Genomic DNA, 17773 nt, shown 5'->3' with positions numbered 1-17773 from the left:
TTTATGCTCACCCCTACGTTTAAGTTTTAATAATTCGGCCACTTATTTTTTAGAATTCCGTTTTCGTTATTAGTAACTCGTTATTTAAATTTCTGTCCAAAACTCTAGAATTCTGGTTCCATCACTAATAACTCGTTCTTTAAATTTTTGTCACTCTTTCAAGCGACCTTGTTTGGCCATTCCCTGATAATGCTTATACAGCCAAGCACTCATAAAGAATTCTAATTCGACCTCAGTCAAACCTGGCTCTAATATCATATTGAGAACCTGTGCATAAAAAACGTTAACATATTAGATAAAGGCCCCAAATGGATCTTATGCTATATTTCAATATTGAGACGAGATCATTACTAAGTGAAAATCTCCCTTACTGCATCCTCACTAGTCCCTGGCAATGCTTCGTGCAAGCCAAACCACATTATTCAATTATGGTTCCTAAAATTTTGAATTTGAGATCTCTGCCTCGAATAAGGGGATGATGGCCTAGGCTTGGCCAAGCCCTCTTTGGTTTTCAGGCTTCTTATCTTCCTAGAACCAGAATTATTAAATTTTAACAACCATAAGCTAATATGATAAGTATACTGCAACAGAACTCGCTACTCGATTGTATAGCTTGTGGTAGTTGCATTCATTTCTTGAATGTTCTGTATCTGTGTGTTTACTAACTAAACTGCAGAAATGGTCATTCAAATATGTCTCATGTTTTATATTAGAGCAACTCCAATGCAATGCTATACTTGGTTCTATTGCTATATTATAGCATCAAAAGTAAAAAAACTCAACTCCAAAGGGGTGCTATATTTGGATGCATCCATGCTTAGATGCATCCTTGGTTCTATATTTGAAACCAAGGATGGATCCATCCATGTTGCCACATCATCAATAACTAGAAATTGGAAACTAGTTAATGAGTTAATGAGTTATGTAAAAGTTAATGAGTTGGTTCTATATAAAAGTTAGGTAAAAGTTGATGAATTGGTTAAATTTGAAACTAGTTATAGAACTTAGCATTAGAGTGCAAGTTTTATTTTAGCACCAAAAAGTGTTTTTTGGTGCTATATTATAGCAATAGCAATAGATATATAGCATCTAGCATTGGACTTGCTCTTAAGTTTTGTTGGATTGATTGTGCTGAACCTGAACCAATCTCTTCTGAAATCAAAATACCGTAATCAAATTAAGCTCTGGTCTATTAATTCTGAACAAGCTGATATTAACCTAGGCCTGATGAATCAATGTCTGGTCAAAAATAGCTCGAAAAGGACCTAAAATGTGTACGTTGGACGTATACTCTCATGGACCCTCCAAGAATAGTGTTAGAAAAGAAAGAATGGAGAAGAGGCAAGAAAAAAAAATGTAAGGACAGAAAAACATGCAGTGAATTTCAGAATCAGGCACGTAACTGTATGGTTCTAATGAATTTCGCTAAAAAAAGAAAAAAAAAATTGCATTTAAACTCTCATCATCCTCCAAGATAATTTGCACAATTTTTATCAAACACAAAGCTTAAGCTTACGCGCTCCCTTGAAGCAATATTCCTTTGGTTCTCGCTCTCCTTCGACCCCTTTCTCTGTCTAAATCTCTCTAACCAGAGAGGCAGATTGGAGGAGGCGAGGAGAGGTACAAAGCATTCGTTGCTTTGAGCCCGTTTAACGTAGTCTCAGACTGGTTATCCGATTGTCTGGTGATTTTTTTATACACGCACATTTAAGTGATCGAGTGTTTTTGTGTGGGTATATAACATAATGGGGAGAAAGAGGGAATTATCTGAGTTGAATAAATGGTTTGTATGGCTGAGAAGGCAGCCGACGAGGGTGAAAATAATTATAGGATTAACTTTTATGATTTCCACATTGGTGGTGCTTAATATGTTCATCGAGGATCATAATCACTTCTTTATCGCCTCTGAAACGATTCATGCTGCTGGTATTCTGGTTTTGATTTACAAGCTCAACACGAAAAAAAATTGCTCAGGCCTGTCACTGAAGACTCAGGAGCTTACCGCGATTTTCACAGCTGTACGATTGGGTTGTAGTTTTTTCATGGAAGGCGACATTCACACCCTTCTTGATTCGATAACACTTGTTTTCACAATGTGGGTTATTTACATGATGAGGTTTAAGCTGCAGTCTACTTACATGGCTGAGCTAGACAACTTCCCCCATGCCTATGTGGTAAAGATCCTTCCTTTGCTCTTTTTCCGGAAACTCTGCATTCTTGTTTTACCTTATACCCTGTTTGAAATCCTGGATTTGATCAAATGACATGTTTGGATATAAATAAAAGTTGGATTTAAATTTCATTTGAAATCCAGGACATTCAAATACCAGTATAAAACTGAGAAACTGAAACGAGACCTCAAATCATGTCATTTGAAATGAAATACATGTTCTCAAACACAATCTTACTGATATTCAAACTATGTCTGCAATGTTGTTTCGAACTGATCATATGTGTCTCAACTGAATCTACTCAATATATTTGGTCTGCAGTTGTTGCCTTGTGTTGTGCTAAGCATACTTGTGCATCCGTATACAAATCATTACCTATTTAGTCGAATTCTGTGGGCTTTCTGGGTGTACCTCGAGTCTATTTCCGTGCTGCCACAGCTTCTGATGATGCAAAAAATAAGGGTACGTTCCCATCTGCAGCACTACAACATTCATATGTTTCGTACCATGAACTATAAACAGTACTAAATCAACTCACTCTAATATCGCCATACAGGTGCTTGAACCATTTACTACCCATTACGTGTTTGCACTAGGCATTGCTCAATTTATGGGATCCGCCCATTGGATGATCTCGGTAAAATTCATCTGCATTGCTTAATCATAATCTGATCATTCAAACTATTGCTTCAAATGTTTATCAAATCCGTGTCAATTTGCTATCGAATGCAGGTTTATGATACTGCCGGAAAGTATCTGTACTTGCTGGGAAGCGGATATTTTTGGCTTCCGATGGTCCTGCTAACCGAAATTGTTCAAACTTTCATCTTGGCGGACTTTTGTTATTACTACGTAAAAAGGTACACACCCTGTCTCCGACAAATATTTAAACACTCGACATCACGTAAAAGGAGCGAGTATCTGATTATTGGTTTCTGTTCTATGCAGTGTTTGGAATGGGCATCTTCTAGTCAGCCTGCCTCGTCCTCGTGTTTGATATAATTTGTTATTTACAACAGTATTAAATGTGTAACAATTAGATTACAGATTTTTGATTGTCTTTACAATTTTGTAAAGTGCCAAGAACTAGATGCTTTCATTTTGTTGTTTAATCAATTTGTTCTGTATTCTTGCTGTATGATCCATTTGGTTTAATGGAACTTAACATATAGTAGTCAGCTACTTTGATTTTGAATTTTGTGTTATTTTTACTCTACTTCATAATCGACTTATTATTATAGCCTTCTCTATCGAAAATTGCTTATCTTAAATTTTGCAATGACAAAGGCTGTTACATCGCTTAAAAAATCAGTAGATTGTATACATATACTTGCTAGTTCCATCGACAAATAAGCTAAGCTTCGGGACATCGACAAATAGCTGTGTATGTAAGTGGGCATAATGTTAGTGGGTGTTTGTGAGTGATTTTGTATTATAATTCTTATTTCACATTTTTACATTTAAAATTTTATTTAAATATTATTATCACATATGTATATATAAAAGTCGAGCCTCCACAGTCAAGCAAGCTAGGAACAATCTAATATAAATTTTAGATATTAGGGTATATGATTTGGGACGTCATCCTACAACAATTGCATTCTATAATCTAAAATTTAAAATATTATTAACTAATATATTCATGAATAATTGACATGTTTCAAATTGTATCAATGTCTTTGTGTATCATTTAAAATATCATGTTCTTTTCGAATGAATGTCATAGTTCATGATATTTTGATCGTATATGACGATTTTATCTTATAAATAATTAGCGATTGTGTCATTTAAATAATTTTGTTTCGGCCCTTCCTTTTTTTGTTTCCATTTTATTTTATTTTTTTATGCGGATCTTGTGTTTTTTAACTAAGTTTTCGTTTTAGTCATTAATATTTTATTATCTAAATTTTTGGGATCATCTCTGCATTATCTTTGATTAGTCGGTAGATTTTCTGGATAAAATTCCTCTTTTCATTTCTTAATTCACAAATTTTTTTTCTTTCGAACATTATTTTTAGACATTAAGATTTTTTTATCTAAACTTTTGTGAGAGATCTATTCATGCCTTTTATTAGACGAAAGATTTTAATCTATGAAAAAAATAATCTCATTTCAATATTGTATTTTGATATAATTGATTATCATGAAAGTTTAATGACAAAAATAAAAAATACTTTGTTGGCTCATTTAATTCAAGTCGAGGTTCTTGAATGTTAAATACAAAAATTATATTTTTATTTAGCAAATTCTTTTTGGCATCTCTATAAATTTTTATTTTTTGATGTGCTTAAGTGAAAAGCCATTTCATAAATAGTTAATCACAATGGATCATAAAAAAACACCTGCCACCTTCAATAATTTATTATGATACATTTCTTTAAATGATGAAGTTCAAATATTCACCTTCATGTTAACCAATAATATTAATTTATTCAAAATATGACACTTTACCTATTAAAAATTTGAAATTTAAAAACTATTATACTGCACAAGTATGTAATCAACTTATAACATTCATTATTCCAAAAACTAATAACATTCATGACAAAAATAATATTCGTTGTCCAAATACTTTTTCATATTCCTAGTGAAATTTGATTCACTTATAGTTACAAGTAACAAACAAATAGAATCAAATATTTATGTCATGAATCATGGATTCACTTTATGTCGTAACATTTTGATGGCTTTTTTATACTGTATTAATTTATAATAATATAAAAATATTTAATAACGTTAATTATATTTTTATCTGTATTTTCAACAAAATGCGAATTCAACACAAATACCTATTCTGTACAGGAAACAATAGACACAGAGACAGAGCATCTATATATAAACACACATCAGTCAAAAGTAAATTATACTTACACAATCACCTTCCACACACCCCCAGTTTTCAAGATCCACAAGCCCCCTCTCTCTCGCTGCAAAACCCTAGATTCTAGAGAGAGAGTAACCCAAATCAAGAAAGCTTCAATCTCTCCCACTTCTCTCAGCTCTCTCAGGTATGATCCATCTTTCTTTAATTAGATCCTTGTGTTTTAACAATTTTGAGTGTTGTTTCTGCGTGTGTGTTATGGTGGGGTTTTTGATTAGTTTCTTACAGATCAATCAGTGATGGCGGCGGCGACGGAGGCTGGGGCGGCGGAGGTGGTTGCGCCACCACCAGCCCAAACGGTAAGTGGTTCTTGATTGTTGTTTTAGTGTAAAGATTGAATCTTTTTTGTTATATCGTTTGTTGCTATTGCTTTTTGTGTGTTTCTTTAGGTTCAAGATTGAGTCTTTTTGTTAATTTGTATAAAGGTATTGCTTTATGTCTTTCTGTAGGTTCAAGATTTGAGTCCTTTTTTTGTTGATTTGTATAATGGTATGTTTTTTTATATATTTATAGTTTCAATATTAAATCTTTTTTGTTAATTTGTATGATTTTATGGTATATTGATATAGTTTTTTTTTAATGGTTTTATTGTTTCAAGATTTTGTCTTTCGTGTTAATTTGCACAATGGTATAGTTCTTTATTTTTTTTACTGTTTCAAGGTTGAGTTTTTTTGTTAATTGTATGATGGTTTACTTCTTTGTGTTTCTTTAGTTTTGAGATTGAGTATTTTTGTAACTTGTATGATGGTTCACTTGTTTGTGTTTTTTGAGCTTCAAGATTTATTCTTTTTCTTTTATTTGTATGCTAATACTACTTTTTTAATGTTTTCTTAGTTTCAAGAGGGATTCTTTATTGCTATGTGTGCTGGCATTTGTGTGTGTGTGTGTGTGTGTGCTCGTGTTGAGTATTTTTCTTAATTGTATGTTGGTATGCTTCTGTCATGTTATTCTGTTTAAAGATCGACTCCTTTTTGTTAATTTGTGTTGGCGCTCTGTTTAATGTATTTCTGGTTTCAAGCTTTCTTTAATTTTGTGTGCTAGCATTGCTTTTTTGTGTTTCTTTAGTTCCAATATGGAGTCATCATTTCTTCTTTGTATGACGGCATACTTTCTGTTTCTGAATTAAAACTTTTTTGTCAATTTGTACGGCGGTCTATAGTTTATTATGGTTTTACAGGTGTGACGGTATAGTTCTTTATGTTTTTATAGTTTCCAGATTGAGTCTCTTTTGCTTAGTTGTATGCTAGTACAACTTTTTAGCTTTTTTATAGTTTCAATATCGAGTCTTCTATTTTAATTGGTATTTTTTGACTTCTTCCAGTTTAAAGATCGACTGATTGAGTCTTTTTTGTTTGTTTGTATGTTAGTTCTGCTGTTTTTCTTTTCTTTTGTTTTTTTTTAAATGTCGGGGTTTGATTTGTTTTTGTTATTGGTAGGTTGGCAATGCGTTTGTTGCACAATATTACAAAATATTGCATCATTCACCGTCGCTTGTGCATCGATTTTACCAAGATATCAGCCAACTTGGTCGTCCTGAGGAGGATGGAAGCACAAGTATTACAACAACTATGACGGTAATTATGATCTCTTTCGTGAACGTGATTGAAGTTAATATTGATGTGTAAAGATATTAAATGTTGCGTGGATCATGATTTATTAATTTATCCGATTCCATTGTAGTTTTGTTGGAGACTTATAAGCCCAGATTCTGACTTTGAATTTTCGGCATTGTTTTAGTATTTTTCAAAGATGAGGATCTTATTTTTTACATGTGTAAAGCTTGTACCTATTGTTTTTGTGGGCTTTAAATTTAAAATAATATGTGCAATGTTGTTCCCTTCTATTTTTTATGTTTTGACTCTGCTACCTTGGTTGATCTTATACACAGGCCATAAATGAGAAAGTTCTTTCTCTTCATTATGATGATTATAAGGCAGAGATTAAGTCCGTTGATGCCCAAGAGTCACTTTCCTCAGGAGTCCATGTGCTCGTAACTGGGTATATGACTGGAAAGGACAACATAGAGCGGAATTTCACTCAATCCTTTTTCCTTGCTCCACAAGATAGAGGTGGCTACTTCGTGCTCAATGACATGTTTCAATATGTGGACAAGGTCAGCATAGCGGAAAGCAAGACCCAGGCTTTTTCTGTGGAAGTTGAGATTCCTGTTACTGCTGAACAAGAACAAGGTAGCTGATTATCATAGATTTTTGAGGTTTCGAGACCTGATTGCACCACCTATCTGAATCTTTGTTGTTTTCTCTAGTGGTTACAGAAGCTGCTCCAGTAGAAGATGATCATATTACTGAGCAGACCAATGGGGTGGCCGAGGAAGCTAATGGGGAAGTTCACAGTCCCTTCGAGAATGGGAAAATTGTTGAAGCTACAGAAGAACAAGAAGAAGAGCCAGTGGCTGAGGTTGTTAATGCTGTACCTGATGATTCACAGATGGTTGTTGAAGCTAATGTCAAAACTGAAGAAGCACCAAAGAAGTCTTATGCTTCGATTGTAAGTTGTCAAAAACTAGCGTAGCATGGTTTGCTTAAACAAAGATTATGACGTTGTATCACATGATTGTTTAACTCAATTGTTCTTCCGTTTATAACATAAAAAAGGCTTAATTGGTTACCTCATGTTTGATTGTTTACTTCTGAAGATGGTTATATAACAAGAATGTTAACATTTGTTGTATTTTTAGGTGAAGGATCTAAAGGTTAATTCTCTCCCTTTCTCATCTCCACCACCTGCCTCACGTAAAACTCCATCGAAGAGTCAAGAGAAAAAGGTCAACCATGCTCCGCCGACAGTCTCATCGGCTGAAGTATCAGGTGCTGCTCCTGAAAGTGGGAAGAGCCAAGATGGTGAAGGTAAAACAATTTATTTTCATGTACGCATGTAGGCCTATTTTCTCAAACTGTTAATGTTCAGCTTCTGACTGCATCTATATTTCTTTTACTTTTTGGCAGCTGAGGGCTACTCAATCTACATAAAGGGTCTTCCTTACGATGCAACACCTGCGCTTCTTGAGGATGAGTTTAAAAAATTTGGTGCCATAAAGAATGGTGGCATTCAAGTTAGGAGCAAGGTATGCATCAACTTACCCATTTGCCTCATTGTAAGATACACCGAACTTATAATTGTTAACATGTATGTTGTATCATGGCAGCAAGGTTTCTGTTTTGGATTTGTGGAATTTGAGGAGGAAAGTGCCGTACATAATGCAGTTAAGGTAAAGAGTGTTTACCTTCTTGATACATCGAAAAGGGAATACATAATGCTCTAAGTACTTGAGAGCATCTCCAACAGTGTCCTCGTGAGGTTCCCTAATTATATTATAAACAATTCAATTTCTAAAAAGTGAGGACACTATATTGAATGACAACTCCAACAATAATCCCTATTTGTGTTTACTATTATTATTATTATTATTATTAAAATGTTACATTCAAAATTTATTAGCAAAAAGATAGGGGTCTGGGTCCTGACAATTGTATGTGAGGGCATATGGATGGATTAAACCTAAGTTTTTGATGCCTATACATGGGCACTACAGTGTCATCCAGCGGAAAACCGACCCATTTTTCTGTCGTCGTTGGACATATGTTACCAATAATCGATTGTTGTGGACCAACACCCAAAAGAATGTAAAAATGTGGGAAGTGAGAAATGGTTAGCCATTATCTATTTATGAGGGATGAGAAGTGGATCCTAAATGTTAAGGAAATGACTAGGACTTTGTTGGAGTAAATTTTTGAAGTATATTCCTCAAAATTTTAGTTTAGGGCATCATATAGCTAATCTCTGGAGATGCCCTAACTGCAATATCACTGTGTTTACCTCTTCGTGGTATCTCTGTGTTATAGAGGTACTGCCATATAGCATTGTGCACCGAAAATGGCAATGTCTAGGAATTTATTGTAACTAGCAAGATAGAAGAAACATTGGTCATCTAGCATAATATGTCACTCAAGTAACAGATGCAATCCCATATATGGTATACATGTGAAAGTCTATCCATGAAATTTATTATTCGAGTAGTAAATCTGATCATCACAATTACAATCATCAATGGATATGTGAGCTTTGAAGATTAGTCTTTAAAAGTTATATTTGCACTGTCCTTGTTTAATGTGTAGAAGATGTACTACCCTCAGTGGAGCACGTCAAATGATTCCAGGGACATTTCTACGTTCCTTGCATATATTTTCAGTCAGAGAATGACAAAGCACTACTTTTTCTTGAATGAAATCCTTTTTTTTCTTCTAAATCTTTATGTCCTTAATTTATTTTAATATACTTAGGCTTCACCAATTACACTGGGCGGGCGCCCAGCGGTTATTGAAGAGAAGAGGTCGACTAATTCGAGAGGTATGTTTTTCTTTTGTCATGTAACCAACTAACAAGTGGAATTATGTTATTTTGTCCGTACCACAGGCTGGAATTACAATTAAGAGAGAATAAGGGGTCAAGTTTTAGAGGATAACAACATAGTTTCGCAAAATTTGAGTTGCTTTTAGGCAAATTTGATTAGTGAAATACTTTGTTAAATAAAACCTGTTAACATTGCTTCTAGAGTCTCTAGTTAATTACGCCATAGGGTTTGTACTTCATTTCGTCTTAACTTGGAAAAATCATTTGCCAAGTAAAATCTGATGTTGCTCTTTCTAGACCTTAAGTGGCTAATATAATAGCTGGTTGCCTGAGTTAAAACTACCTCACCTATTTTGTTGGCATAATTGCTAAAGGCTTGAATTGCAATAGCACCATCGGTATTGGGTTGATTGTAGTTATTATTTCCTAATTTTGTGTTGAATTCTTATTAAGCTACTCATATTTTTGCAGTGACCAACCGTGGAAGGTTCCCAGCTGGTAGGGGAGTCGGATTTAGGAATGAAGCTGGATTTCGGAACGAGGGAATGAGAGGACGCGGTAATTATGGTGGTGGCAGGGGATACAACCGAGCAGAATTCAGTGGCCGGAGTGAGTTCAGTAATAATCGAGGAAACAATCGGGGCGGTTCATCAAACCGTGGCGGTGGAGATGGATTTCAGAGGACCGAAAATTCAGCCAATGGTGGTCGTGTAACCCGTGGTGGTGGGCTGTCTGGTTCTGGAGCGGCCAAAAATTTGGCACCTAGAGTACCTGCTTCTGCCTGAGGAAATCAAGAATAGATTTTGTTCACGGAAATTTTAGTTACCCTTTTTCAGTTTTGTAGTTTGAAAATGTTGGGGACCAGCCAACAAGACAAAAATAGATGAGTTTGGTTGGATGTCAATTTGGTGAGGAACTTACGATTCTTTGTAAGAACGCATTGTGGAATTTTCTGTAGGGTATTAATCTGCTCATGGTGCATTCTTTTCATAAAGGTTGGTACTAGACAGATAGGTCGATAGAAAGATTAAGATTCTCATGTAGGAGCATACTGAACTTCTGATACTACGTTTTGTTTAGCTACTTTAATTTCTTCTGTTGTTTTTTCTTTCCCATGTATTTGCATGTTGGCTTTTTTGGTGCTAATACGATAGTTAATCGATCATATCAGGACTATCTGATGTCTTGGCATTCTGCTTATATTCGGCTCTGCTTATATCCTGTTCGAAATTATGATACATGTATCGTATAAAACTGTTTTATAAGTTGATCATTAGAATCTAGTAGGAAAATATGATCCTTCAAAGTCTTGGGGAAAACTTCAATCTTAACAAAATATGATCTTGAACTTGAACATGAGTACTCGTATGTATATCATAGACAGAATATCTTCAAACCAAGCAAAGGAAAGCAGAAGTTTAGGTTCCTGGTCCAGAGCCAGATGTGTTAAAATTTTGTTATAATTTTGGTCGTTGGATATTCATCCAACGGTTCAAAAATAGTTGGCCAGTTAACACGTCGTCAACCCATGACCTTCAGAGTCCTGAGAAAAACTTAAATCCAAACAAAATATGATCTTGAATATGAGTACTCGGTATGTATATCATAAAGAGAAATCTTCAAACCAAGCAAAGGAAAGCAGAAGTTTATATGCAGATATAATAGATATTCGAAACACATGAAAAGTTTTACATGAAGCTTGACTGAAAAAACAAACTAGTATTAGTCACACTTAAGCTTTCTCCTTCCTTCCATGCCTTTTGGCAGAATGAAGCCAGCCAAACCCCTTCAAGGCCTTCGAAAACTTGACAAGATTAGGCCTTCTCATCCCCAAGTTCATCTTGCCAGCAGAAAACTTGAAGGCCTGTAAGCAACATAGCTGCGCCTTTGTAATCTCAAACTCCTCATTATCATCATCACCTTCTTCTTCTTCTTCTTCTTCAACATCCCCGTAAAAGCTCATTATAGACGACTTCTTCACACTCTTCTTGTTAGTTTCACTGGCCATTCTCATAGACTTGCTCAACTCATCGGATTCATGCCTCTCCCAAAGCGCATCAATCCTCTCATCCCCCTCCACCACTGCATTATGCCGTTCCTCAAAAAGCTTGCAGGCTAACGTCCTCTTCCATTCCTTTTCCCTTCTCATGGATCCGTAGCTTCCAAGACTTGAATTGTACTCTCCACTGTCAATAATACCTTCCGCGGAAAATGGCTTGCCAAGTGACCTTACCTTTCTAGTGTGTCCTCCATTGTTCCAACCAATAACATTGACATCTTTTGCCTCATCTGCATTTTCTTCAACAACTTTACCAGACTTCACAATCACTGAATCATCTATTTTCCTCAATTTCGACTCATCTACATCTTCTGCAACAACTTCAATGGACTTTGTGCAAATCAGATCAACATTTTTCTCAACCACATTATCATCAAAGTCATCCACTACATCGAAAAAGTCCTGTAATCTCTTCTCCTCCACAAATTGTGAATCACTACTCTTAGCTGGTTCAACTAAATCATAAACTACTTCTTTATCATCAAAAGATTGCAGCAAATACTCTTCTCCAGTCAAATGCTCAACCATATCAGATACCTGAGTGTCAAACGCAAACACGATCTTATATGCTTCACATTCCTCCAAGTCAGGACAGGCTTCCTGGCTGTCAAAACCAAATTTCTCACTCAAATTTTCTCGAATTACATGAAATGCAGAGTTACTTTGCCCGAGAACAAGAACTAGAAGTATAAAAGAGGTGGTGATGAAGAGAGGCCAGAGGAATGACAGAGTTTTAAGCGCGTAAGGCGAGAAGAAGATCAAGTATGAGAAGTAGAGAGGGTGGGAGAGAATGAAGCTACTAATGCGAGTAAAGTAAGCGTAAACAAGACTGGCTTGAGGCTTAAAGGTGGTCGAAGAAGACATGCACAGCTCAGCCATTTGGTTATGTGCTTAAAAAATGTGAAACAGAGAAGATGGTATGGAAAATGTGAAGATGGTGATGGAGTGGAGAGGAAAAGAAGAGTGTAAAAGATGTCTGATTGAGGTGAAACCGCCGTGAATAAAGGACAAGAAATGATTGTATTTTTATAGAGAATACTCGAGGATCATGTAATAGTGGCTAAAATGGCCAAATGTGCCACGTTCTTTGTTGAGCTTTGGCTCATTTTGGCCTTCAAAATAATGCTAGTAGCAAGTTGGAGTTTATCAAAGTATAACTTCGACATGTTTAGATCACTACTCTCCCGAAACAATTTTTTTTAATAATTAAACACGGTCATGCACCCGTCTCATTTTGATAAGATTCGAGTACTCTTGGCAAACCAAGCGAAAGATATACTATCTGATCAATTAAACGAAAAATTAGAAACTAACAAAGAAAAACTTTGTAAGCAACAGTTGAAGAGGATATTTGGGTAAGAGTGTGGAAAGGGAGCCTCCAAGAAAGAACTATAGGTGGTTTCTTTTTCTTTTACCTCTCAAGAGTGGTCTTTTACCTTGATTTTTTTCAGAGAGAAGAGAAAATACTGGAGGTGACTGAAGATGGTAGTGATAACATGGGAGGCCACTCGAGTGGATATTATGTATGAACCCCACCCCTCTTTACTACATGATCTCTTTGCCCTCAACTTTGTGACCCTTTGTGTCTGTTGCTGCTCTTCAATAATGAAGATTGACCACATCCACAATCGTATAACTAGCATGAGTACCATTGTTCCCTCTTGTTCTTCTCTCTGGTCAAAAAGTATTGTCCTCTACAGCTACCAAGGTAATAACTACACCAGACAATAACTACTTGCAAGATTCCGCTTTAGCCCCCTTGCCATGGATGCTATCATAGTTAAAAGGCCAAGGATGCAATCATAAACCAAGGCTCCTCCCCACGGATGCTAATGTGATCATGTATTATCTCCATCTAAAGCAGTTGTAATTCCAGGGATATCTAAAAGCTCCTGTCATTGTTAAAGGCTATACTCGATTATAACTTCTCAGGTAACATCGAGGATCTTAAATCGATTTGGTTAAAGCAGGAATTAAAAAGCACTGAAGTTCCAAAGACTCTTGAACATAAAATCAAAAACAGCAGCAAGCTCATTATCAAAGCTTCATATATATATAGCAATCACAATGCCAGTTTAACTAATAAGACATCACGCTAAGTTTAAAAAACCACATCCATTAATTACTTGGAAAGGTCTATTCCAATAACATATCACATTGCCAAATTAAAGTTGGTACATAATAGACATTCAAGTTTCTACATAACCCGTTTGACTTGACATAGACATCTTACAAACACTTTTAAAAGCGCTAAAAGACATGCAACATTTCAGCAACTACACACAGTGATCGCTCATTCCGACATCACAGGCTTATTCTCATTTGCTTTTGGCTTCTGTCCCTTTGGCTTTTGCTCCTCCATTTGCCTGGAGTCGGACAGAAAAAAAACTAATTCGTAAGAATCAAATTAAGAAAATATGTGAATGTTTGAAAATGCATGGCAAAAGAAAAATTTACGGTGTCCAGCCCAATGGGGCTGCAACATCAAGAGCCAAATGTTACTACAATATCATGAACCAAATCTCAATCGACAACTGTAGCCACCGATAGACACTTCTATCTTACAATACACACAAAACAGCACCATAATTTTTTACAGTGATCATAGAACACAAATAAAACTTTATATATTAATTCAACCTGTATGAAATTGTATCAAGAAGAAGAAACAAGGTGGCAGTAATGGCAGTCACATAAGAAACGAATAATTAGTCAAATATATTTTAAAAAAAACAGTTCAATTCAATTGATCACATTAATGTAATAGTCTAACAGATTCAAATTTCTTTCCGGTTCCATAAATTTATATTACATGAACTAAAAATCATGTATAGTTGATCACAAAACCAGCTTTCAGTCTGAGAAATAATTTATTATCGACTCAACTACGCCTATTATTACCCCAAACCATAAATAATTAGCCAAAATTATGTAGTCACTTGTGTTTAATAGTACAGTACTAAAGAACGATACCCCCCCCCCCCCATACATATTGTGTAGTACCCAAAAAAACTGTAACCGCAATACTATAATCTAAATGCATTTTGATATTCTAACATAACAGGAATAAATATCGTTGCACAACCAGGGACAATTTTACACACTCAGCTTCTTGAAAATCCTAATCACATACCTGAACTACAGTTTAAAGCACCACGCAAACAGGACAACTCCATTTTTAACTAGGTATTGCAAGTAACAATAGAGTGATTATAGTCTATGGAACAAAAATTGCAATCGAACCTATCGAATATTTTAATTACATATCCACCAGTAAATAATTTAAAACACGATATAAACACACATGTATACAAATATAGAGAGAGAGAGAGAGAGAGAGAGAGAGAGAGAGAGACCTCCTATCAGAAGAGGCGCCGCCCTTCTGGCTGAGAAATGATCGGAAAAGAGGTGAATTCACGTCGTAAATCATCTTGTTACTTTATGAGTTGCAGCTGCTAATCTCCCCCAATTTACAAACCCTAGCTTTCAATCTGTCACTGCATCATTTATATACATTATTGGGCCTTAAATCTAAAATGTACCTGGCCCATTACCTTTTTCACTTTAATCTTGGACTGGGTCTATAGTCTCAGCCCAGTTTGACCTTTCTGGTGCTATAAAAATTTGAAAGTTATAAATATATTGTGGTTTTCATGTGTTGAATTTAACATTAATTACATAAATAAACATCATCCAATAAATAACTCTCGTCTCTTTTACATGTCCATTTTGACTTTTGACCGGTCAAATTGATTATATTTTGAGTGGAATTTACATGTATTATATAATTAAAAAGAAAGAATAATAAAAATTATATCATAAAAAAAGTATATTTAGTCTATTTTAATATGCAACTTTGAGATTTTAAAAATAATAAATAGATAATATGTAATGTTTAGCCGAAAATTGGTCAATTTGACTACTCGAAACTCAAAACGGACATGTAAAAAGAGACGGGAGTACTTCCTTTGTCCCAGCTGGTTCTTAACGTTAGTTGTTAACACGTATTCTGAGACTCTTATAAAATATGTGCTATAATATTTTTTTAATTTTTTTTACTGAATAAAAATTCAATGCTTAAATTTTTATTAAAAATAAATTAAAATATTATGAAACAATATTTTATAAGAATCTCAAAATACATGCACATAATAAATTACGGACGAGTATCACCGTTTGCAATTATATGCTGTCATTATCCTCATCGAACAAATACTTGTCCTAAAATCTCATGAAAGATTTTCCACGTGTATCATTATATTTAGCCTAAATTATTTAACTTTTCACATGAGGATTATTTATTTTTCATTTTGCTAAAATATAAAATATTTTGTGGAAAATGTGTCTTATCCTTGTGTGATTAGTACACTTGTGGAAGAGGACAACAACAAAATAAACTGATTGATCATCACCATCAATAAGTTTGGGATTGCAGTGTGGCAGGAGAAGACTGGTGGGGAATCATGTTCATGATACTACACACATATATTACACGTAAAATTATCAAAATTCTAAAGATTCTGAGAATCAACTTATTCGATCTCGATTCAACTCCATACTCAGTTAAAGAAATTTCATTAAAAATATTCAATTTTTGAATGATAGCATTTTATCATATTAAATTTTTTTTAAATTATATCATATTGAAATATGTAACATTGATGATGTGGCACTTCTAATGTAGATAGATTTAGATTGAATAGTGCTGAGCAATGGATCATCATTTTATAAAAACAAATTCTAGTAGCAAATTAATGGATGGAATGCTTAATAACTATACTGATGAATTTTACATTTTTTAAAATTCTACTGTATATTTATTAAAATGGAAATTGTGAGATGCAAAATGCATAACTGGTGACGAGAGCCAATGAAGATGATGAGAGCGTTCCCCGAAACTGCCACCCCTATTGTTTACATAGCCAATGAAGATGATGAGAGCGTTTTTGTCGGTGATAATGTGCCCTGCTAACCACCCAAGTAATTTCAGCGGCCCGGTCCGCCTCCATTTAATATAAGTTGATCTGCCTATATGTATTTTTCATTTGCTTGGTAAGCTAATCACGTTATCATATTTCTGCTGAAATAATATAATACTAATTTGGTAAGAAATTTTTTATTTAATCACATGTAACCTATATTTTGAATAAAAAATCCACATGTAACTTATTTATATAAAATTAAATTAATTTAAGTTAAATTTAGAAATTATATTAATATTTTAATAAATTAAAATTAATGGGTCAAAAATATTTGAAATCAAACATAGAATTCATTTCATTATAAAACCAAACACATAATTACCTAGCCTGACCTGCGCTCCGAACCCAAACCGCTAATACTAACGGAAAGGCATATAGTAAATATAAATTTTTAGGAGCACAATTTCCTTGACATATATAAAATGAAAAACAAAATTTCAAAATATATAAATACAAAAAGAAATCATAGGAGTATATATTTTAATTTTTATATTAAAAGAGTACCGAACTTGTTTTCAAATAGTTTATTGAAATACTTATTTAGGCGGTGGGATAAAAATATTATCCATGTCAACTGTCTTGCTCTCCTCAGACAAATTTCATTTTGAACTTTAGATATTTGAGAATATGTCATGTTAAGCCGAAATCTGATTTCATTTGTACGGTGTACCCATAAAATCAAACGACTCTTCCGGATATTATTTTGAAGATCGAGGTTCATATAAGTTGCTAATAAAATGAAAAAACTGGTTATGAATTATGATAAGATGATCATAATTTATCATTTACCGTATAAAGATGTTATTTTTTTTTCTAAAGACAAGCTCTTATATGGTGGTTCCGAAAAATAGATAAAATTTAATATATTATGATTCCAAAATATTTAGTATTGTTACAGAAACATAATATATTTAAACAATTGACGAAGTGTTTTTAATATTAATCATTTGTTTTTTTAAATGAAAGAGAATTTTATTTATGCATAACTGAATCGAACTCAATAGCCTCCAATCAAGAACTAGAAAAAGTCGAAAAAAATATTATAACAATGTAGTGAACAAGACACACGAGCCATCAAATGAGCCGCCTTGTTTGTTTAGTGTCTAATAAAATGAAGAGAAATGTTCTTCTAGACTACTCAACACTCATCTTGAATGTGGCCAACTTCAAGTTAATACATCACACTTTGCAAATGATGGTAACTACGAAAATGAGTCACCGTTGACAATCACATTTTTATTATACATTGTCTTGACCCAAAGAACATTTCAAGAACTCCTCGAGCTTCAGCTTCAAATACAATCACAAT

The 17773-nt window shown here is 34.3% G+C and overlaps 4 protein-coding genes across 7 annotated transcripts; 2 read left to right on the top strand and 2 right to left on the bottom strand.

Moving 5' to 3' along the window:
- The first annotated feature begins 1480 nt into the window (after positions 1 to 1480).
- Positions 1481 to 3366, top strand: LOC108213801 (uncharacterized). The gene is made up of 5 exons (XM_017385590.2): positions 1481 to 2174; positions 2493 to 2633; positions 2728 to 2808; positions 2904 to 3031; positions 3120 to 3366. The coding sequence occupies exons 1-5, from the start codon at positions 1746 to 1748 to the stop codon at positions 3166 to 3168; spliced, it is 828 nt and encodes a 275-aa protein (XP_017241079.1). The 5' UTR covers positions 1481 to 1745; the 3' UTR covers positions 3169 to 3366.
- Positions 3367 to 4990: 1624 nt separating this feature from the next.
- On the top strand, positions 4991 to 10623 carry LOC108214654 (nuclear transport factor 2). Of its 4 annotated transcripts, none has more exons than XM_017386781.2 (10): positions 4991 to 5179; positions 5281 to 5351; positions 6489 to 6626; positions 6941 to 7241; positions 7319 to 7560; positions 7751 to 7919; positions 8019 to 8137; positions 8219 to 8281; positions 9354 to 9420; positions 9895 to 10623. In XM_017386781.2, the coding sequence occupies exons 2-10, from the start codon at positions 5292 to 5294 to the stop codon at positions 10206 to 10208; spliced, it is 1473 nt and encodes a 490-aa protein (XP_017242270.1). In that variant the 5' UTR covers positions 4991 to 5179; positions 5281 to 5291; the 3' UTR covers positions 10209 to 10623. The 4 variants fall into 4 exon arrangements, with proteins under 4 accessions (XP_017242270.1, XP_063946381.1, XP_063946383.1 ...); XM_064090311.1 differs by having other exon boundaries at positions 5022 to 5170; XM_064090313.1 differs by having other exon boundaries at positions 5022 to 5179; positions 5290 to 5351.
- Positions 10624 to 11041: 418 nt separating this feature from the next.
- On the bottom strand, positions 11042 to 12498 carry LOC108213095 (uncharacterized). The gene has a single exon (XM_017384837.2). The coding sequence runs from the start codon at positions 12359 to 12361 to the stop codon at positions 11156 to 11158; it is 1206 nt and encodes a 401-aa protein (XP_017240326.1). The 5' UTR covers positions 12362 to 12498; the 3' UTR covers positions 11042 to 11155.
- Positions 12499 to 13578: 1080 nt separating this feature from the next.
- On the bottom strand, positions 13579 to 14985 carry LOC108211660 (wound-induced basic protein-like). The gene is made up of 2 exons (XM_017383316.2): positions 14839 to 14985; positions 13579 to 13848 (listed from the first exon to the last, which is right to left on the bottom strand). Exons 1-2 carry the CDS (start codon positions 14910 to 14912, stop codon positions 13776 to 13778), a joined length of 147 nt encoding a protein of 48 aa, XP_017238805.1. The 5' UTR covers positions 14913 to 14985; the 3' UTR covers positions 13579 to 13775.
- Positions 14986 to 17773: the final 2788 nt, after the last annotated feature.

This window comes from Daucus carota, chromosome 3, assembly GCF_001625215.2.
Source record: "Daucus carota subsp. sativus chromosome 3, DH1 v3.0, whole genome shotgun sequence".
Classification (NCBI taxonomy): domain Eukaryota; kingdom Viridiplantae; phylum Streptophyta; class Magnoliopsida; order Apiales; family Apiaceae; genus Daucus; species Daucus carota.
The sequence above is the reverse complement of the archived record's forward strand: the minus strand, read 5'-3'. Positions and strand labels throughout refer to the sequence as shown.